We start from the raw sequence: 18,679 nt of genomic DNA on the forward strand, positions 1-18,679 counted from the left end.
TGCATTGATTTCACTACATTTACACCTCTCCACACTAGAACAGTGTTTACCTCCATGCACAAAAACTGAGCATTCGAAAATGCTTTACCACATACTTTGGAAAACAATACGTTTAGGACAATGAAAAAGTATATTTAAAAACAAAAAGAAATTAGTGTGGACGTCATTTTCCAAAGTATACAGTTATGGAGATTGTTAGCTAAATTAATGCACTAAAAACAAAAACGTAATAGTGTAAACGTTGCCAATTAGACCGCGCCCACAATAAGTTTTTGTTTAAAAATGCATTGATTCCGCTACGTTTACGCCTCTCATCCACACTAGAACGGTGCTTTCCTTTAACAAAAATAAAGCGTTTAAAAACACTCTCCATTATAGCATACTTTGGAGAAAGACATCATTAGGAAATTGAAAATTTAGTTTTCAAAAGAAAATGAATCAGTCTGGATGCCGTTTTTTCCGAAGTATGCGGTAATGGAAAGTGTTAGTGAAATGACATAAACGTATTAGTGAGGACGGTGTCTAAGTTTCACTGTCCACTTCTCGAAAGACTCTGTTTTCGTTTGAAAACGCATCAATTTCGCTACGTTTACGCCTCTCATCCATGCAAGAACAGCATTTCTCTTCACGGAGAATGGAGCGTTTCGAAAACGTTCTCCAATACAGCATACTTTGGAAAAAGGCAACGTTAGGAAACTTAAAATTAAGTTTTCAAATGAAAATTAATCAGTATGGATGCCGTTATGTAGAGCATTAGTGAAATGAACGCATTCGAAACAGAAACGTATCAGTGTGGGCGGTGTCTAAGGGTACGTTTTCATGACAACGATGTACTAAAAACGGAAAAGTTTTTCCTTTTGCGTTTTTGAAAAGTTTTGCGTACAGACGACAACATTGTCAAAATGATCCCCATTCACACGGATCCGCGAAAAAGGACTAAAAACGCTGTATTATGCATGCCAGGCCAGTAGTTGGCGATGTCACTTCGTAAAGAAACACTACACGCCTGCGCACGTAAGCATTCTTCCACAGAGTGGTGAATACAAACAATGAAGATGGCGAAAGCATCGAGCAATTTTGTCTGGACGGACGACGAGTTTGCTTTATTACTACAATTACTTTGCTGGAGAAGCGTCAATAAACTCAAAATCTTGAGCAGCACAAACACAGTCCTGTAGTCCGCCATTGTAGTTTTGAATGTCTCGCACGTTGTTTTGAAGTACTCGCACACATGCCAATAGACTTAGCACGTAATACGCGTGCGCATGACGTCATCGTTTTCACAAATTCGCATTTTTTATGTTTACACGGAGACAATAACGGCATAGTTTTGAAAAACGTGCACTTTGAAACCCGTTTTCAAAAGTTTGCATTTTCAGGCCCCAAAACGCATAAAAAGACTTCCGTTTTTAATTGAAAATGTTGTGTAAACAGCCCCTGAGTGTCACTGTCCACTTCTCGAAAGATTTGTTTCAATACGTTTACGGCTCTCATCCACCCAAGAAAGGCGTTTCCCTCCACAAAAAATGGAGCGTTTTGAAAACGCTCTCCATTAACGCAGACTTTGAAAAACGACGATGTTAGGAAACTGAAAATGGAGTTTTCAAATGTAATCGTTTCATTGTGGATGCAACTTTAGAATTCTGTCTGTTCTACAGTTCAAAAACCTTTTAAATTATTGTTCCAGAACTCTATTGGTTCTAGTGTTCCACAGTTTGAGTACACAAGTAAATCGTAAAACTGCAGTTAATGACTATTTTTGATATGAAAATGCTAAGATATTATACACTTCTAAAAAAAAAAAAATGGATATTTGAAGCAAAATTTGGTGTTCCACAGACTGCAACACAAGTGGAAATTTTGAAGGAGACACCGTTTTGAAGGTGCCTTGATTATCTATTTCAACTGCCTCAAAACATTTCCCTTATGACAGGGTTACTGGAAGAACTCTTGACAATCTGTAAAGTACTTAGAGAAACTCAAGGGTTCCAAGAAGTACATACAGCAATCTGAGGAACCTCTTTTTTATTTTTACAGTGATGGAATCTTTATTTTGAGCCGTCAGACACACATTCACACTCAAATGACTGAATATGAGAACATAGGTGCCTCGCACAGCCACTACATGACAATCACTGACCGTGCCCTAGGATGCATTGCAGAGCTCCTGTAGGGTAAATGAATGTATTGACCGTTGATAGACATTTTGCCATGTTGAAAGTGCCTCAGACTCATATGCAGGTGGTACACACACAGTCCTGGATTTCATGAAGGACATCTGGATTGATTTGTACATAAACTGGTGTTTGTAGTTGTTTGTAATGTTATTTTTGTGTTAAGAAATGCTAATTTATCTTTGTAAAAATGACAAAAGGAACAAAAATACATTTATTTAAGGATGCTTTTGTATCAGATGAGAAATTAAACTTTGAAAATTATGCTTCGATGTTTGAGTCTTCAAGTCTTCGTTTTACAGATATGCACTTCCAGTCAAAAGTTTGGAAACACTTGACCGAATTTATTTTTCTCATGATCTTAAAAACATTTTTTGACGCTTATGCTTAATGCTGTAGACAAATATAACATGTGCCTATAAGATAGTTTAGATTGTGTTATTTCATAGTTGCTCAAATGTGGAAAATAGTCGTCAGAAGGTGTTCAAAACTTTTACTGCTAGTGTATAGTTATTTGCTCACTATCTAAAACCTCTTTTACATTTTCAAATGCCTTGTGCCCTCATTAAATCTGTTGTGTGTTGCATGGAATTACAGAATTGTTTTGGGAATTATGTACTAATGCAATGTAGAGAGATTAAGAGGCATACCTCTTAGTACACTTGACTTTCTTCGAATGTTGGTTAAAGTCGGACTCGTTTTTAGATGGTTTGAAAATTCCTCCTCCCAGAAATGGTTTGGACAGGATTTATCCACCACTCCAACTTCCCCCCTCGGGGTCACCACACCCGACCCCGCTCAGGGTTTCCTATGAAACACAACGTTAGATGGTTTTAGCTTCTTCAACTTTCTGATGGAAACCATCTAGGTCAAATATATGCACTTATCTGATTGTGATCAATAATTTAGAGTAGCCTAACCAATTATGATTAATCAGAAGATATGAGCGGTGAAGTCCAAACACCGATCTACAGGTTGGGAATTTTAATACGAACCCATATGGGCCCATGACCCATGATTACCACATTGGAAAGAAATAGCTTTTTTGTTTTATGACATGTTTCAAGTCACCTCAGCCAATTTTTGATGTGATGCTGCTCCCTAATGTTCATTCAAAGCATTACAGTGAGGTAAACACTCCTTTGCTAACCCTAACCATTTGTGGAAGTGACCTCCCTTCTGTATGCAGACTCATCATCATCTCGGATGAGGCTGATGACAGTGGTGTCGTTTGCAAACTTCAGGAGCTTGACAGAGGGGTTCTTGGCGATACAGTCATTGGTGCAGAGGGAGAAGAGTAGTGGGGAGAGCACACATCCCTGGGGGGCACCAGTGCTGATTGTTCAGGTGCTGGAAGTGAGTTTCCCCTGTCTCACAAGCTGCTGCCTGTCTGTCAGAAAGCTGGTGATCCACTGACAGATAGACATGGGAACAGAGAGTTGGTGTAATTTATTCTGCAGCTATACCTGCATGGAGTAGTGTGGTAGTATAGGTCTCTACAGAACAATAATGGGTGTTTTCCAATCTGTAGGTGTTTTCAAACTGGGATGGGCATTTCTAAACAATCCAATGAAAGTAGGGAAATTCAACGTAGTAATCAGTGGGCGTTTCCAAACCAAGATGGGCACTGTATGCCAATCTGAACTTGGCATATGGTTGTTGTACAAGCTGATCACTGTGACCATTGGTTGTACACCGTAGTTTCCTGTTAAAGAGATAGTTCCAACAAAAATGAAAATTCTGTCATCATTTACTCACCCTTACATTGTTCCGAACCTGTGGGACTTTCTTTCTTCTGTTGAACACAAAGTGAAACGTTAGGCAGGCTTTTTGAAGGGAACATAAGAGAATGTGTTTCAATATTAAAAATACTAAGTGCATAAAAGTCAACAAGAAAGAGCATTCATAACCCACTTCCATAATGTGACACGTTTGCAATGTAAACATATCTCAATGGGTCTTTATTCATTGGTTAAAGACCTTATTCACAGCTGCAACATCTTTGATTTTTGGCGGGAATGACAACAGCTGTGAAGGATAGACGTACAGTCTAGTGTCAAGTGTTTTTGGATCGTTCCGCTGACGAAACATTGAAAAAAATATCTTTCCAAGAAATTTCAGCAGACAGAAAACTCCAAGCAACATGAGTTGTGGAAAATTAGATGTGATCTAAGAGCTTTTTGATAGTTTTATAAAGTGCATGTCATTGAAGGTACTTCACAGCCTCGTTTTCATTACCGTCAAAAATCAAAGATGGCGACACTGAATAAGGTCATGAAAACCATACAACAACCAACAAAGCAGGGTTATAATCTCTCTACAGCATAAATGATCTTAATTGCAACAAATATGAATTATTATCATAAATAAAGACTTACTTGCTGAAAATAAAGAAACAAACAAAAACAGATAAAACCAGCCTACGCTGGTTGGTTTTAGATGGTCTCCCAACCTGACCAGCTGAAAAGTGTTCAAAAACCCCTAAAAAACTAGCGTGACCAGCTAAGGATGGTTTTAGCTATTTTTGTTTGTTTGATTCGGCAGGGATAGGCATGCAAAAAGCATTTCGCAAATAATCCCCACAACTCAACAGTATTGAACAACTTGTGGAGTTAGCAATAAACATCTAGTGTGAACAGTTAAGCTTGATCCCATTATATCCATATGCATTCACTTAAATGGTTAAAATTACTGAACTAATCTTTGAGAGGTGAAAATTAACATTAGGGGTTCCTAAATTCGGGGTGTGTCACAGCACTCATTTCACGAAAATAGGCGGGAAAAACAATGACATAGCAATCTGAGGTAAATCTTAAACTTATTGAAAAGTAAAAGTTGACTCAATGTTCGAAAATGTTACATATAAGGATTTATGATGTGAAAGTGTATCAGAATATATATATATATATATATATATATATATATATATCAAAATAATCTGTTCGACGTTTTCTATAGAATCAGTACTTTAAAAGTGTCCCACTTTACCCATAGTCACCCTAATAACATAAATGAAATACAATGTACGTACAACGAAATCACTTTAAAGGGTTCTGTAGCCGAAAATCACAGGTAAACTTCTCTTTATCAACGACTTTACAGCAAGTCAGTCCACTGTCGGCCGTTTTTGGAACGCTCTCGGGAGGTTATTTCCAGTCATGCGAGTGCAGCTCCTATCTACTTGAATGGGGAAAGGCCGAAATCTAAAAACCGGTTGGTTAAGATTACGATCAAAGAACATTTTCAAATCAGCAATTAAATTATATAATATTGGAATATAAATTGTGCTTCTGTACCTCATATTACGCTAAAACACGCAATTATTCCGGCTTATATAGCTAATGCGCATGCGCATTAGTGAGTTGATTGACAGGTGATGTCTGTATCTAAAAGGTGATTGGCTCTTTTACCTGTAAGGCGGGACTTTTTTTCTACATCCGTTGACCGTTGGGCGTTCCAATTTCTCCCATTAATTTAAATAGAAGTGGCCCGTCTCAGCTAAACAGACTCTTTATTAATCACTGATGAACTTCAGCTGATGAAGGAATTCTCTCGCGCTCCCTCTGTTGGTCAAAACTAACAACAGTCCAAAAGTGAGAGATATCGCTAGTGAAAACACATTTTTATGTATAAATTATATTGTCAACATAATAATTTGAGTGAAAAGAACCGAATTTAAGAATTTCTTAAAGGAATATCCCAGGTTCAATACAAGTTAAGCATTTGTGGTATAATGGATATACCACAAAAAAAATTATTTAAAGATGAAAATTAATTCTTTTTTGAATGGGGCCAAATTTTGGAGGGTTTAAAGGCAGAAATGTGAAGCTCATAATTTTATAAAAGCACTTACATTAATTCTTCTGTTAAAACTTGTGTATTATTTGAGCTGTAAAATTGCTTAAATCGTTATTTTTTCAGTCGTTTAAGGTTTATACCAGAATCATACAACAAGTCGTTTATTGCGGTTTTTATAAAAGTGGATAACTTTACAGAGATGTGGTTAATAAATGAGTTTATCACACTAAAATCACATTAACACACATATTGTTTATGTCTTGTGGCCAGGGCCGTAGCAAGGACTTCTGGGCCCCTTACCTATTAAAATAATACAGTTTCAAATTTGTTGTGGGCCCCTCTGGACATTTGGGCCCCTAGAATCATTACCACCTTTCACCCCACTAGCTACGGCCCTGCGTGTGGCTATACCTTTGAAACAGTGAGTATTTTAACGTTTACAGGTTGGCCCCATTGACTTCCATTGCAGTACAATCTACTTAACTTTATGACATAATACTGATTAAAGTGAGTAAATGTAACTCAAACATTTGAGTAAATTCAGTAACTTTTGTACCGCACGGCACTAACAATGAAATCACATCACAATCAGAATTGTTTCTTTATTTGAGCTTCTTTTTGTGAAAACACAGAAATAAGTTACAGTATTCATAAATTACAGAGTAAACAATAGGGACATTTTCAAGCAGTAAGAAAGCAAAGTGCATTAGACATTTCCATTAGGAAACAGATTTCATTTTAATAGGAAATGAAACATCCTAAAATGCTCACCCTGAGAACAATTATACCACAAAATAATCTAGAATGCTAAAACAGCTGTTTGTATAGATGTCAGTACTTAGAGACGGTTTAAGACATGTGAAAGAGTCAATACTGTACACATAAACAGACCGATGCACCACATACATTTGTGGGTTTCTTTAGTATACAGTGATGAGACATGAGCTCTTTAAGAGGCCATACGGCCAACATACCAGCAAAACAGTGTAATAAATCTCGCTGCATTTGTCGAGCAATTTCTGTTACTATGGAATACAGTTTTTGTGCTTTAGCTGAGAACAAGCTTTGAAAAATAAAGCATTAATAACTACACAATGAATTGGCTTCTTGAAGCAAATGAAAGTCCCTTCAAAATGAACAGTGTCACTTCCAACATGATACTCTAAAGTTAAGAAAAAAACACTTATATAACATGTTGGTTACTTTAATAAACATATCAACCTAACCTGAATTACAATATTCACCTTAGTTAACCATTTGGAACGGTTTTCAATTTAAACATTCCCTTTCTTTGGAATAAAGTGGCACAATTTGGCACATACAGCCTATATATGCTGTATATTGTGGAGCATACATAGACAGAACTAATCTGGATAAGTTCAATAATTTTTTTTCTTTGAAAGCACCGTTAAAAAAATCTGATTTGATCACATCCAACATATTGTCCCCAAACAGTATGTAACTTCTGTATGCTTCGGAAAATACCTACTCTGCCAAATAAATTATTATGAAAAGGTAGGGACATTTGCAGCAACGTGTCCATCAGTGTTCTCTGCAGGTGTCCGTCAAGGACTGCTGGTAAAGGGCTGGTACAATGGCCAGTTTTTAAAGTCACACAAACTGCCTCCTCGCTGCGGGCACAGCATGCCACTCTTCCACCCAAGCTCTGGGTGGTGTTGTAGCCGCCTCCGCGTTGGCAGAATGATGGAAAATCTGTTCATTTTTTGCTCAAGATTGAGTTGTCACATCTCAGCTGTTCTGAGGCTGCGAATGGCAGTCGCTAATTAGAAATACAGGAAATCCGTTGGTTATTCTTTGCGTCAACAAGACGCACTATCACTTAATTTGGTATATTAGGTGATATGAGAATATAATAAGAAGATACCTACGCTAATGGGACTTCAAGCGCAGGATCCTCTGTAGAGAGAGAGAGAGAGAGATTAAAACATGGCGTCTACAGCGCTGTTTACACCTTGTATTAACATTAAAGATGGTTCATTAAAAGGTGGACAACGATACAATCATTCAAGGGTCATTCTAACAATTCGGTGGCATTTCAGCTTTGAAGCATAATTTTATAAGTATCTTTATGTTTGATCATTAATAGGACATGTTAGAGATTTTAAAAGTCATATCGGTCGAGCTAAATGACTTGAAAAATTCAGATGTCCATTAAACGGCAGTGTCAGGGTGGATACGGTCTGTTAAAGGAATATTCCGGGTTCAGTGCAAGTTAAGCTCAATCGACAGCATTTGTGGCATAACGTTGATTACCTTTTTTAAAAAAGCAAAAATCGTCGTTACAGTGAGGCACTTACAATGGAAGTGAATGGGGCCAACTTTTGAAACAGTAAACATCTGAATGTTTACTGATTGGACATTAAATTAAGGGACACATAAAAAAAACCTCCACCATCAGTGATAAAATGACATGTTTATCAAAAAATGTAGAAATCCGGGGTGCCTGGGTAGCTCAGCGAGTAAAGATGCTGACTATCACCCCTGGAGTGTGCTGAGTGACTCCATCCAGGTCTCCTAAGCAACCAAATTGGCCCGGTTGCTAGGGAGGGTAGAGTCACATGATGTAACCTCCTCGTGGTCACCATAATGTGGTTCTCGCTCTCGGTGGGGCGCGTGGTGATTTGTGCGTGGAATCGTGGAGAGTAGCGTGAGCCTCAACACGCGCTACGTCTCCGCGGTAACACGCTCAACAAGTCATGTGATAAGATGCGCGGATTGACAGTCTCAGACGCGGAGGCAACTGAGATTCGTCCTCCGCCACCACGAGGATTTAGAGTGCATTAAGAATTGGGTATTCCAAATTGGGGAAAAAAATCCAATGATTTAGCACTTATTTGTGCATCTCTGGGGACATGAGGAAATAACACAAATTGATGAATGAATGATTTGAATTGGAAATCATCTGAAAAGCCATTTTAATTATTTGACTTTTAGGCCCACAGCGGTGTGTAACATTATAAACAGGGATGCACCGATGTATCGGCTGCCGATATTTACCGGCCTATTATTGGCCAAATTAAAACCATCGGCATATCGGTTATAAGCATGAAAACGCTGATATGATAAACCAATGTTTATTTATAATTTATTAGTAACACACTTTGTAAAAACTCTGCACAATCCAGAAATAATAATAGCCACATTATGTAGACAGGTTGGCACTTCAAAGAACATTACATATTTAATTGTCATTCCGTCTCGTTCTCACGTTAATGCGGAAAAAACGGCATAAATGGACGTGACAGTTGTGAAAGCGGCACTTTGATGTCTGAGATATCAGTATGATATCTATTAATGCTGCATCATTGATTGAAATAAGATTGAAATCACTATATGGCCTTGAGCGAGTACTAAACATTAAAAGGCTGCAAAAACAAGCTTTTATAATGTTTTTATGTTTTATGTCCAATGTTCAATGGAAATTATTGTTAGAACAGTGAAAAAGCTTTTGTACCACTTTGTACATTTTTAAGCATTCCTAAGTAAAACAGTGGTCTGATGAACAAATAAGGTCAGTTGCAAAATATCTGTATCGGTATCAATATCGTTATCAGCCTAGAACTGTTTTTTCTAAATTTTCACATCTGTGCATACCTAATTTTAAGTAGTTTTTATTCTTTTTAACAAGCCTTTTAAAATTGCAATCAGGCGAAATTAAACATTATAAATAAAGGCACCGAATTGAAGGAATGACCCTCAAACCACCTTTGGAGGCCACATCACATTTGTGTTTACCTGGTCTGGGACGTAGTCTCCTGCGACAGCACTTCATTAACACCAAACCAAGAATTAAAATCAGGACAAAAGCCATTACGACAGCAGTCGCAGCAATCACCCTAAGAGGAAATGAATCCTCTTGACCTACAAGAACACAACAATTACACTCATGAACATCCAATCAAAATGAACTTTTCCTCAAGTAAGACACACCAGTAACCGAAAGGAATAATTCACCCAAAATGGAAAATCCTGTCATTTTGTGTACACAAAATCACGTCATTCCATATGCGTATGCTGTTATTTTTAAAGTGGAATACAAAGGGGGAATTTTCTAACATTTTTTACACAGCTCATTTCCCATACAACAACCGTTTTTGGGGGTTTCTGTGATGTACTGAATATTGTTGTAATTATCTGATTGCATAGCATAGAGGTTTCGAATGTGATCTGAAATGGCAAAATATCTATAGAATATATTGAATATATATTTCAGCTACAACTGCAACTTAAAAAACAAGTATTTTACCTTAAAAACCTAGTATACAACACGTAATCTCTTACCAATTTTAAATTCAAATCAGTATATATATTGGTGGATGACGAATGTTTGGAGCACATGGCCAGAGAAGGATATAGCTGCAGGCATAGCTCCAAAAAGGAGCGTGAGCTCCAAATCCTAAAGATAGAGGGAGCCCCTTACCTAAGCCTTTCCCTACCTTAACCCTTTTGGAGTTGGCGCAACCCCCTTTTGAAGTAACCCTGCCCCCATGTGGAGGTCTCCAGCCTGCAGCTATACCTACTTGCATGGCCAGGGTTATTTGTTAACTAACTAAAAACAGGTCTCGCTTTTAGACCTTATTTTTTATGTATCCTTGGTTTTATGCTCGCTCTTATTTGCATATTTTGCACCTCCAACAACATAAATATCTTTTTGGAATGCAATTCCTTCTCTCCAGTGGGATCATCCTCGTGACTGCCTTAGTTAGGTTTGCCACTTTTGAAGATATAAATTATGGGGAGCCTGGGTAGCTCAGCGAGTATTGACGCCGACTACCACCCCTGGAGTCGCGAGTTCGAATCCAGGGCGTGCTGAGTGACTCCAGCCAGATCTCCTAAGCAACCCAATTGGCCCAGTTGCTAGGGAGGGTAGAGTCACATGGGGTAACCTCCTCGTGGTCATGATTAGTGGTTCTCGCTCTCAATGGGGCGTGTGGTAAGTTGTGTGTGGATCACGGAGAGTAGCATGAGTCTCCACATGCTGTGAGTCTCCGCGGTGTCATGCACAACGAGTCACGTGATAAGATGCGCAGATTGACGGTCTCAGAAGCGGAGGCAACTGAGACTTGTCCTCCACCACCCGGATTGAGGTGAGTAACCGCACCACCACGAGGACCTACTAAGTAGTGGGAATTGGGCATTCCAAATTAGGAGAAAAGGGGATACAAAAAAAAAAGAAGATATCAATTACGGGACACTCTCTCTAGACTTGTTGATGAGGGGGGGGGGTGTCTGAAGTTTTCAGGTGGTCCCTTACCACACCGACCACATTTTAGCACAATGTGAGGACTTTTCAGACGGTCCCTTATCCACCGTAGTTACAATTTCCAACAAATATCGAGGTTAAGCTAATGATCTTGAACGATGTTACGGTGAAGCCATCAGACCAGCTTAAATACGGGACAGTTCGCATCCCGTGTTGATTAGATACGGGACGTATCATTTCATCTTTAAATACAGGATGATCCCATATTTTACGGGTTGGTTGACAACCCTAGTGGTGTCATTTAATGGTAAAGAGCTGCGTGAAGATTAAGAAAAGTCACCTTTTGTGTTCAACAAGAACAAACAGAAGCATAGACGGTGTGTAAATAATGACAGAATTGTAATTTTTGGGTGAGTTATTCCTTGAAAGACACAATCGAACACACTTACATATGGTAATTGGGTGGGAAACAGCACTCCCTATGGAACAGCTAACATTGGTGGGTTTGTCGCAGGAGTACATGATGGTTTGGTTGATGGTCCATGTTTTGTAGTGTGGATCTTCAGAACTCTTGTTTTCGATGTTTCGTATCAGACTTTGATGAAGGACTGGCCATTCCACCACACTCAGAGGGTAACCGCCAGTCGACGAGCAGCTTAACTGACAGCTCTTCCCACCAGTCGCAGGGCCATTGCTGTGGATACGCTCGCCACATTCTGCCTTCACAGTGGGAACGCTGTACTCAGCTGTAAAAGGAGGGAACAGTGGAATACAGTGACATTTCTGAGGTCCGGAGAGTTTCCCCCCCCACACTGTTTCACTTCCTTATAATTGTAAGAAACCACGTCAGTAAAGATATCGCAAAGCCTTAGTCAGCAGTGAGTTTCCAACAAGAACATACTCCCACAGATAGACATAAATATGCACATGAACTAACAGACACGCACGTACGCACATGTAAATATATACATTAGGCATATATAAAAATAACTATTTCACAGTCATTGGGGAATTAATCTTGTAAATAATCATGCACTCACAACAGGGTTATGAACCCTTCAGAATTCAATAGAGAATGCATGGAATTTTGATAGCAAACAGGATGCAGAATTCTAAATTAAATTTGAATTTAAGATTGAAAATTCAGAGAAACTCTCAGTGTCATTTTTAATCATGCGTTTTCATTTTTCAGTGTGATTTACATATAAACATTTATAATTTCCAGAAACAGATAATATTAATAATTGATGTTTGTAATTCCACCTAGAGAAATCTGTATTTAATTATATTTAATATATTAAATTTCATTTAATGGACCTTGGCGTAAGAAAGATTAATTTCTCTTAATTTTCGTATTTACTAAATATATCATATAATCAATACGTTCAAATTTTAAAGTCAATATTTATTTTCATAAAGTTTATATATATATATATAAACATAAAAATATTTAAAAAATAATTAATATACAAATGAATTTTTCATAGTCTTAGGGGGATTCATCACATTATATTCATATTATTATTTATAATAATATTAAATGGTGTATTATATTAAAATGGTGTTTTATACACTATTTAGACCTGTTTGAGAATGCCTTTATAATTCTAGTTCAGTTTCTACATTTTGGTATCAAAAAGGATTGCAGCATTTTAATTTTGATTTTGAATTTAGAAAGTAGAATTAAAATAGAATGAGATTCAAAGAAGTTCATGTGTTTTTTATTTATTTATTTTTATAATTGGCTATATTTAATTTTTCAGTTTGAATTCACTGTATATTTATATTTAATGAATTATCTTTAGGTTTATGGACCTTGGTGGAAGTAAACATAATTTCCTTAAATGCACTAATTTACTCGATATATAATATAATCAATAAATTCAAAGTTTGATTTCAATTTAATTTCAATTAAAATATGTTTTGACAGTAACTTAATTTAGAGAAATATGTCTTATCAGTTATAAATATAGTGTATTTGTTTGTAAATATTAATATAAATATTATTTTATATTATATTGTTATTTCAGATTATTTTATATTACATTTCTATTTTCACTGTATGCAAAAAATGTTCCTACTCCCTGAGAGATATTAATAAAATGAGTGTCGTGAGATATCTCACCACTCTCTGTGACCGCTCTAGACTCTGTAAATAGCAAACTAAAATGTGTCCGCGGACAATGACGCTTTCTGCCTGTCAATCATTTTGCACATTCTCATAGTATTGTAGTTGCAGCGAATTATTGAGGCTTAATGCCATTTTTATGCCATGTTGTTCATAACAGTTGTCAGGTGAGGGCGCTATTTTGCAGCTGTTGTTTTTGACAACCGTTTCTGCTCGTGTGGGTCTCAATAAAGCTCATTTGGTATCTTTGGAGTGCTGGGTTTTAGACAAAGGGGGCGTGGCTAATCCAACGGCTCAGTTAGTGGAAATTCTACAATCGCTTACAGCACCTTCAATATGAAATGAAATTCTAAGAAATTAATTTAACTGCTAAGTGTAGTTTTTTTAAATAATAGGCTACATTTCATTTTTCAGTATGAATTACCCATAACCATACACACCACATAGGTGGCATTTTCAGAAATATTAGATGACTTTAATAATAAAAGTTTAAAGGCCACCTAATATAAAAGCTTGTATTTACGTATAATTAATTAACTTGGACCTTAGTGGAAGAAAACTTAAAATTCCACTCAACATTCGGTGTCACGTGGCCAATTCAATTAAACTTCCAATTCAAGAAAAATTCAGAATTGTTTGTCATACCTGTGACTTTCAGGTTGATGACAGGCTCCTCTTTGGATGTTCTTGAGTAAAAAATGACGCACATGTATGATCCTTCATCTGAAATAGAGATGTTGCTCATCTTCATGCTGAGGTCCGTTCTGTTAACTTTGGTTCTGTTCCTGTACTCAGGATGCACTTTAAGCAGATACTGGTCATCAAATCCATTGATGAAAACATTTGTTTGTTTTCTCTGTATGTACAAACGTATAATAGGGACACTGAGGTTTCCTGGACAGCGTAATGTCACGCTTTGACCCAAAACGGCTGAGAAGTCCCTCACTGGAGACACTGTGCTGCCGTCACCTGGCCAAACAACAATAAAATAGAAATGGTTCACATTTGAGAAGATTTCAGCTGATTTTCAGAATCTACTGTTTATATAAGACTGGTTTATGGTAATTAGTGTTAGGGTGGGAGTCACTAACAAAAAGTAGTGACACTACTAACCTACCTACATGTTTCTGTAGCGTAACAGTAGCTCAGCTATTTCCATAATAATTAAAGAGGTACATTTTTCAACAAGTAGCGCTGTAATGTCACAAAACGTGACATTTGTCCCACACTCACCCAGGGGCGGACTGGGAAATAAAAAAACGCCCTGGATTTAACATAGAAACTGCCCAAAAGTTGTTGTGCGGGGGGTGGGTGTTGTTGGGCCAGAAGTTGTTGAGCGTATGGGGGGTGTCGCTGACCTTTTCTGCATAATGCAGCACCGTTTTGCACCCTTTTCAAACAGTCGTTTCAGCTTATCGCCGCCCGTTCGGCCCCGTTTCACAGCCAGCCCATCGGGAAAAGTCCCAGTTCTCCCTATGGCCAGTCCGCCCCTGCACTCACCTAAACCGTACTCTCACTCTCTCATGTAGCGCTGGGATATTAGAATCATTTAAGTGAATCGGTTCTTTCGAACAGTTCATGTAAATGAATTGGTTAAAATAAACGATTCACTTATATTTAGCATTGGGAAATCTTTTGGTGAGTCAGTTCGTTCAGAAGGTTCATTTAAATGAACTAGTTGAACTGATTCACTTGAGCCCCGCTCAGCTTTAAAGGAACTTGGCCATCTTTTTTTGTTGAAGCGAAATATTTAGTTAATTGCTGCTCTTTATAACTATATTTCGACTTTTATATAATTTATTAGTTTATATAATAAATGATAGAATCTGATTGCCTGAGCATGACTGCTGTGTGCATTATCCATGTCCACTTTTTGATTTGTAACTAGTAGCACCTAATAAGCAAGCAAATACATATATATATTATTATTTATTTATTTATTTATTTATTTATTTTTCTAGAGCAAATAGTTTTACTAAAAATTGACATATGTGGACAGCGAGGCTAAGTTGAGACATTTTAAATACATACTAAGCTATAGAAGTCAGGTTTTTTAAAAATGTTGATTATTCATGTTTTTGAGACAGACATTACATCATAAATTAGCATAATTAATTCTGATTCAAAGTAATGTCCAGCATCATCCAATCACTGTCAACCATGTTCAAATAAAATGATACATTATAAATTCTGAATCTATGTACTGATTATCATTGTCACATGTCTGTCAAACATGTTGAGTGATCCAAACATCATCTGCAGCCTGAAACTGAACTTTTGATCAGATTTTAGGAGTGAATGCACTTAGCTGCATAGAGAGCTATAGGATGCTCCCTTGCTCCCTATTTAGTGAATGACTTAACCTCCAGTGTGCTGTCTGTCTGCACTGGTCTCAGAACAGTTTGAAATGCACCTTATTTTCATCCTAACTCCATATAAAGCCTCTGAAAGCAACATTTTCAGCTTTTGGACGAACCCATTGATTCTCAGTCAATATAGGAATGCATTTACTAATGTTAATGAATAGAACCGTATTGTTAGCTACTTTTTGTTAGTAACTTGTAATGTAGCTAACTACTTTTTTTTTTTTAAAGTTTTAAAAGTTACAGTTTAAAAGTAACTTCCCCAACTCTGCAACATACAGCTACTCTTTGCATTTGGTTGTATAGTATAATAGTCTACTATTATACTAAAGGTTCACCTCTGTAATCACAAATCTCTTAAGGCTCGATAAACAACATCCAAGCAAAATAAGAAGACCAAATTGTCCCCAAGAGGTTGATTAAATTAGCATTATACACACACAATAAATATTGTTGTTGTTTCATTCAAACAATGCTAAAATGTTTCTAGTGCAAGGGTTAGGATAACTGATTATTAGTAACTTATTTCATTAGGGGTCATACCGTATGACTTATTTCAGTGTACTAGTCTTACTGTCAGAGTTTTACTTCCTTGTTCTTTTTACATTTTGGTTTGGAGGTGCATTCCCCACCTCCTACAACTTAATGTAATTCCTCCAGTCATCCATATACAACATTGCATTGTAGCAACACCAGTGTCATGGGTTCGATTCCCAGGGAGCACAAACTAAAACAAGTGTGAATATAAATGTTCTACTTTATTCTCTACGTTTAAAAACAATGATGAATGATAATGTCATCTTTTCAAATCCTCAGAAACAAAAACGTTAAAAAAAGGTTGCAACACTAGAAATTCAACAAGTGGTTATTTCTTGCCTGTTTTACTTATTGTTTAATTTACCATTTTTACCACTGAACAAGGTATGTACACTTGATCCTGCAGAAAAGAGTGGGCAAGGGGTCAGAAATCAGAGGTCATGTGAGGTCATTCTTACCAGGTGATGGGGTTAGCAGCACTGAGGTTATGACAAGTGCCAACCTGACAACACAAACACAACAAAAAGTAAGAATTATACAATGCACAAACGTATGCATTCATAATCATGTGAATTAGCATATGAGTAGTTTATGCATAACATGTCCGTTGACATCAAGATTTTAGGTTAAAAGATATATGAGCTTAAACAAGTGTAATCACATATTTGCCTCCACTAGTTCAGTTTAAATGGTCCTGCGATGTGACAGATGTTGAAAAGTAGAAATTTTGTGCAAGTTGCATGCATAATAAACACTTGGTTTTAGATTGAGGATAGCATGTCACACCGCAAGACATGTCATACGTCCAAAAGTATTTCTTGTCAACTATCCATAAGAACAAATACTTTTGCAAACAATAAACATAGCCTTCTGAATTCCCCATGACTCACTTCATAGTGATTTAATGGGAAAAAGCAGCTTCAAAACTGCAATATCAGGGCACCTCATCACAAAACAACACACTTCTTATTGTTGAATTCTTGACCTGTGATGTGCGACCATTTAAAGAAGTTTTCTGCGTGTCTTAATGGCAACTTGGAGGCAGACCGTACAAATTCCACTTCCTCTATCAGTATTTCCAAGGATTTAAATGAGGTTGCAGCAGTAGACATCATGTGTTACATTTGCGTCAATTGATTATGTGGTTTGTTTTTTCTTCTTATTCGTGGATGAGGATGTAGCATTATTAATCCGCAATGCAAGCAACGTCAACAAAGCTAAATGTTGAAGTGAAACGTGAGTGGTGATGTAGATATGTGCCATTAGTTGGGCGGACATCCGTAAGAGTCTAGATAGTTCTGTCCACAGCCATGAAAGCACTTCAACTTCGATGACAGTCCTGTCATCATTTACTCAACCTCAAGTTTTGACATCATAGTTGATTCATTAGATACAAATGGAGTTATCGGGAACAACATTTCACTGATCTTATCAACAGGAATGGACAGTCAAAACAAAACAACAGGAAATAAGCACAACAAAGCGCAAGCAGGAAAAAAAAGACTGATTTCCTTGAGCTCTTGGGCTGTAATCCTACACAGATCTAAACATAGAAATAAAGGTTAAGCTTTTTTACACACAAGATTAGTAACACTCTTGTAGTTCCCTCCTGATAAATGAGATAAGTGATCCATCAACGACTGACACACATTTTCTCTCTCAAACACAGCTGACTCATATCTGTGAATGTAGAATCAGTGCAGTGTTGAAGTCATGCTCAATGTTGAACAGCAGTGATACTTACAGAGAGAAGACTGGTCCCTTCATGTCTTCATCTGTGCTTCATGAGTCCTGGCTCTCAAACAGGAAAATCACCCTTACACTGAGAGAAAGAGGGAGAGAGAGGTGATGTCATCAGCTGTCATATCGATACCAAGAGAGGGAATTCCCAAAAGACACGCCTTTACACTGCACTGCTCTCATGCTGGTCAGCCCACTAAAACTCAGCTGAACTGACCGACTGTAAACTAACCTAAACTACCCAGCTAAAGAGAAGTGTATTAAACTAAACTAACTAGTGTGAGTAAACTAGATGCTGTTCCTTGCTAAACTGCTTTGGAACAATATGTATCGGGGAAACTGAACTGAACTGATGTGTCAGGAGAAAGTCAAAAACAAGAGTCCTTACCAAAGTTTCAGATGTTTCCCCTCTGGCTATCTGGAGTCAAAATGAAATTGTTAGTATGTACAGTTTCTTTATCTGATACACACAGAGAGAGAGAGACAGAGAGAGAGAGAGAATGAGGAAGTGCTTTTATTAACTGTGTAAACTCAGATCATTTTACACAGAAATGTCACAAAGCACACACGCAACATTGCTGAAGGTTATGTTTATAATAGAAGGTTTCAGAATCACTTTCTAAAGGGTTTTCTATGTGTCTGTGACAGTTCAATGCATTTGTCATTTCTGTAATGCATCAGTGGATATAAAGCCTTAAGAAAGACCAGAGCTGGT

The 18,679-nt window shown here is 37.3% G+C and overlaps 2 protein-coding genes across 3 annotated transcripts in view; one reads left to right on the forward strand and one right to left on the reverse strand.

The window, feature by feature from the left end:
* The window catches only part of LOC127422598 (frizzled-4-like), a 16,241-nt gene extending 13,586 nt beyond the window's left edge, over nucleotides 1-2,655 (forward strand). The window contains exon 2 of the mRNA XM_051666262.1: nucleotides 1-2,655. This exon is cut by the window's left edge and continues 2,214 nt beyond it. The gene's annotated coding sequence lies outside the window, so the exon portion shown is untranslated.
* A 3,904-nt stretch (nucleotides 2,656-6,559) lies between these two features.
* Nucleotides 6,560-18,419, reverse strand: LOC127422622 (T-lymphocyte activation antigen CD80). Of its 2 annotated transcripts, none has more exons than XM_051666366.1 (8): nucleotides 18,353-18,419; nucleotides 17,969-18,046; nucleotides 16,683-16,726; nucleotides 13,970-14,293; nucleotides 11,646-11,942; nucleotides 9,729-9,854; nucleotides 7,862-7,889; nucleotides 6,560-7,752 (listed from the first exon to the last, which is right to left on the reverse strand). In XM_051666366.1, the coding sequence occupies exons 2-8, from the start codon at nucleotides 17,989-17,991 to the stop codon at nucleotides 7,722-7,724; spliced, it is 873 nt and encodes a 290-aa protein (XP_051522326.1). In that variant the 5' UTR covers nucleotides 17,992-18,046; nucleotides 18,353-18,419; the 3' UTR covers nucleotides 6,560-7,721. The 2 variants fall into 2 exon arrangements, with proteins under 2 accessions (XP_051522326.1, XP_051522327.1); XM_051666367.1 differs by having other exon boundaries at nucleotides 7,858-7,889.
* Between the last annotated feature and the right edge of the window lie 260 nt (nucleotides 18,420-18,679).

Source organism: Myxocyprinus asiaticus, chromosome 31, assembly GCF_019703515.2.
Source record: "Myxocyprinus asiaticus isolate MX2 ecotype Aquarium Trade chromosome 31, UBuf_Myxa_2, whole genome shotgun sequence".
NCBI lineage: Eukaryota > Metazoa > Chordata > Actinopteri > Cypriniformes > Catostomidae > Myxocyprinus > Myxocyprinus asiaticus.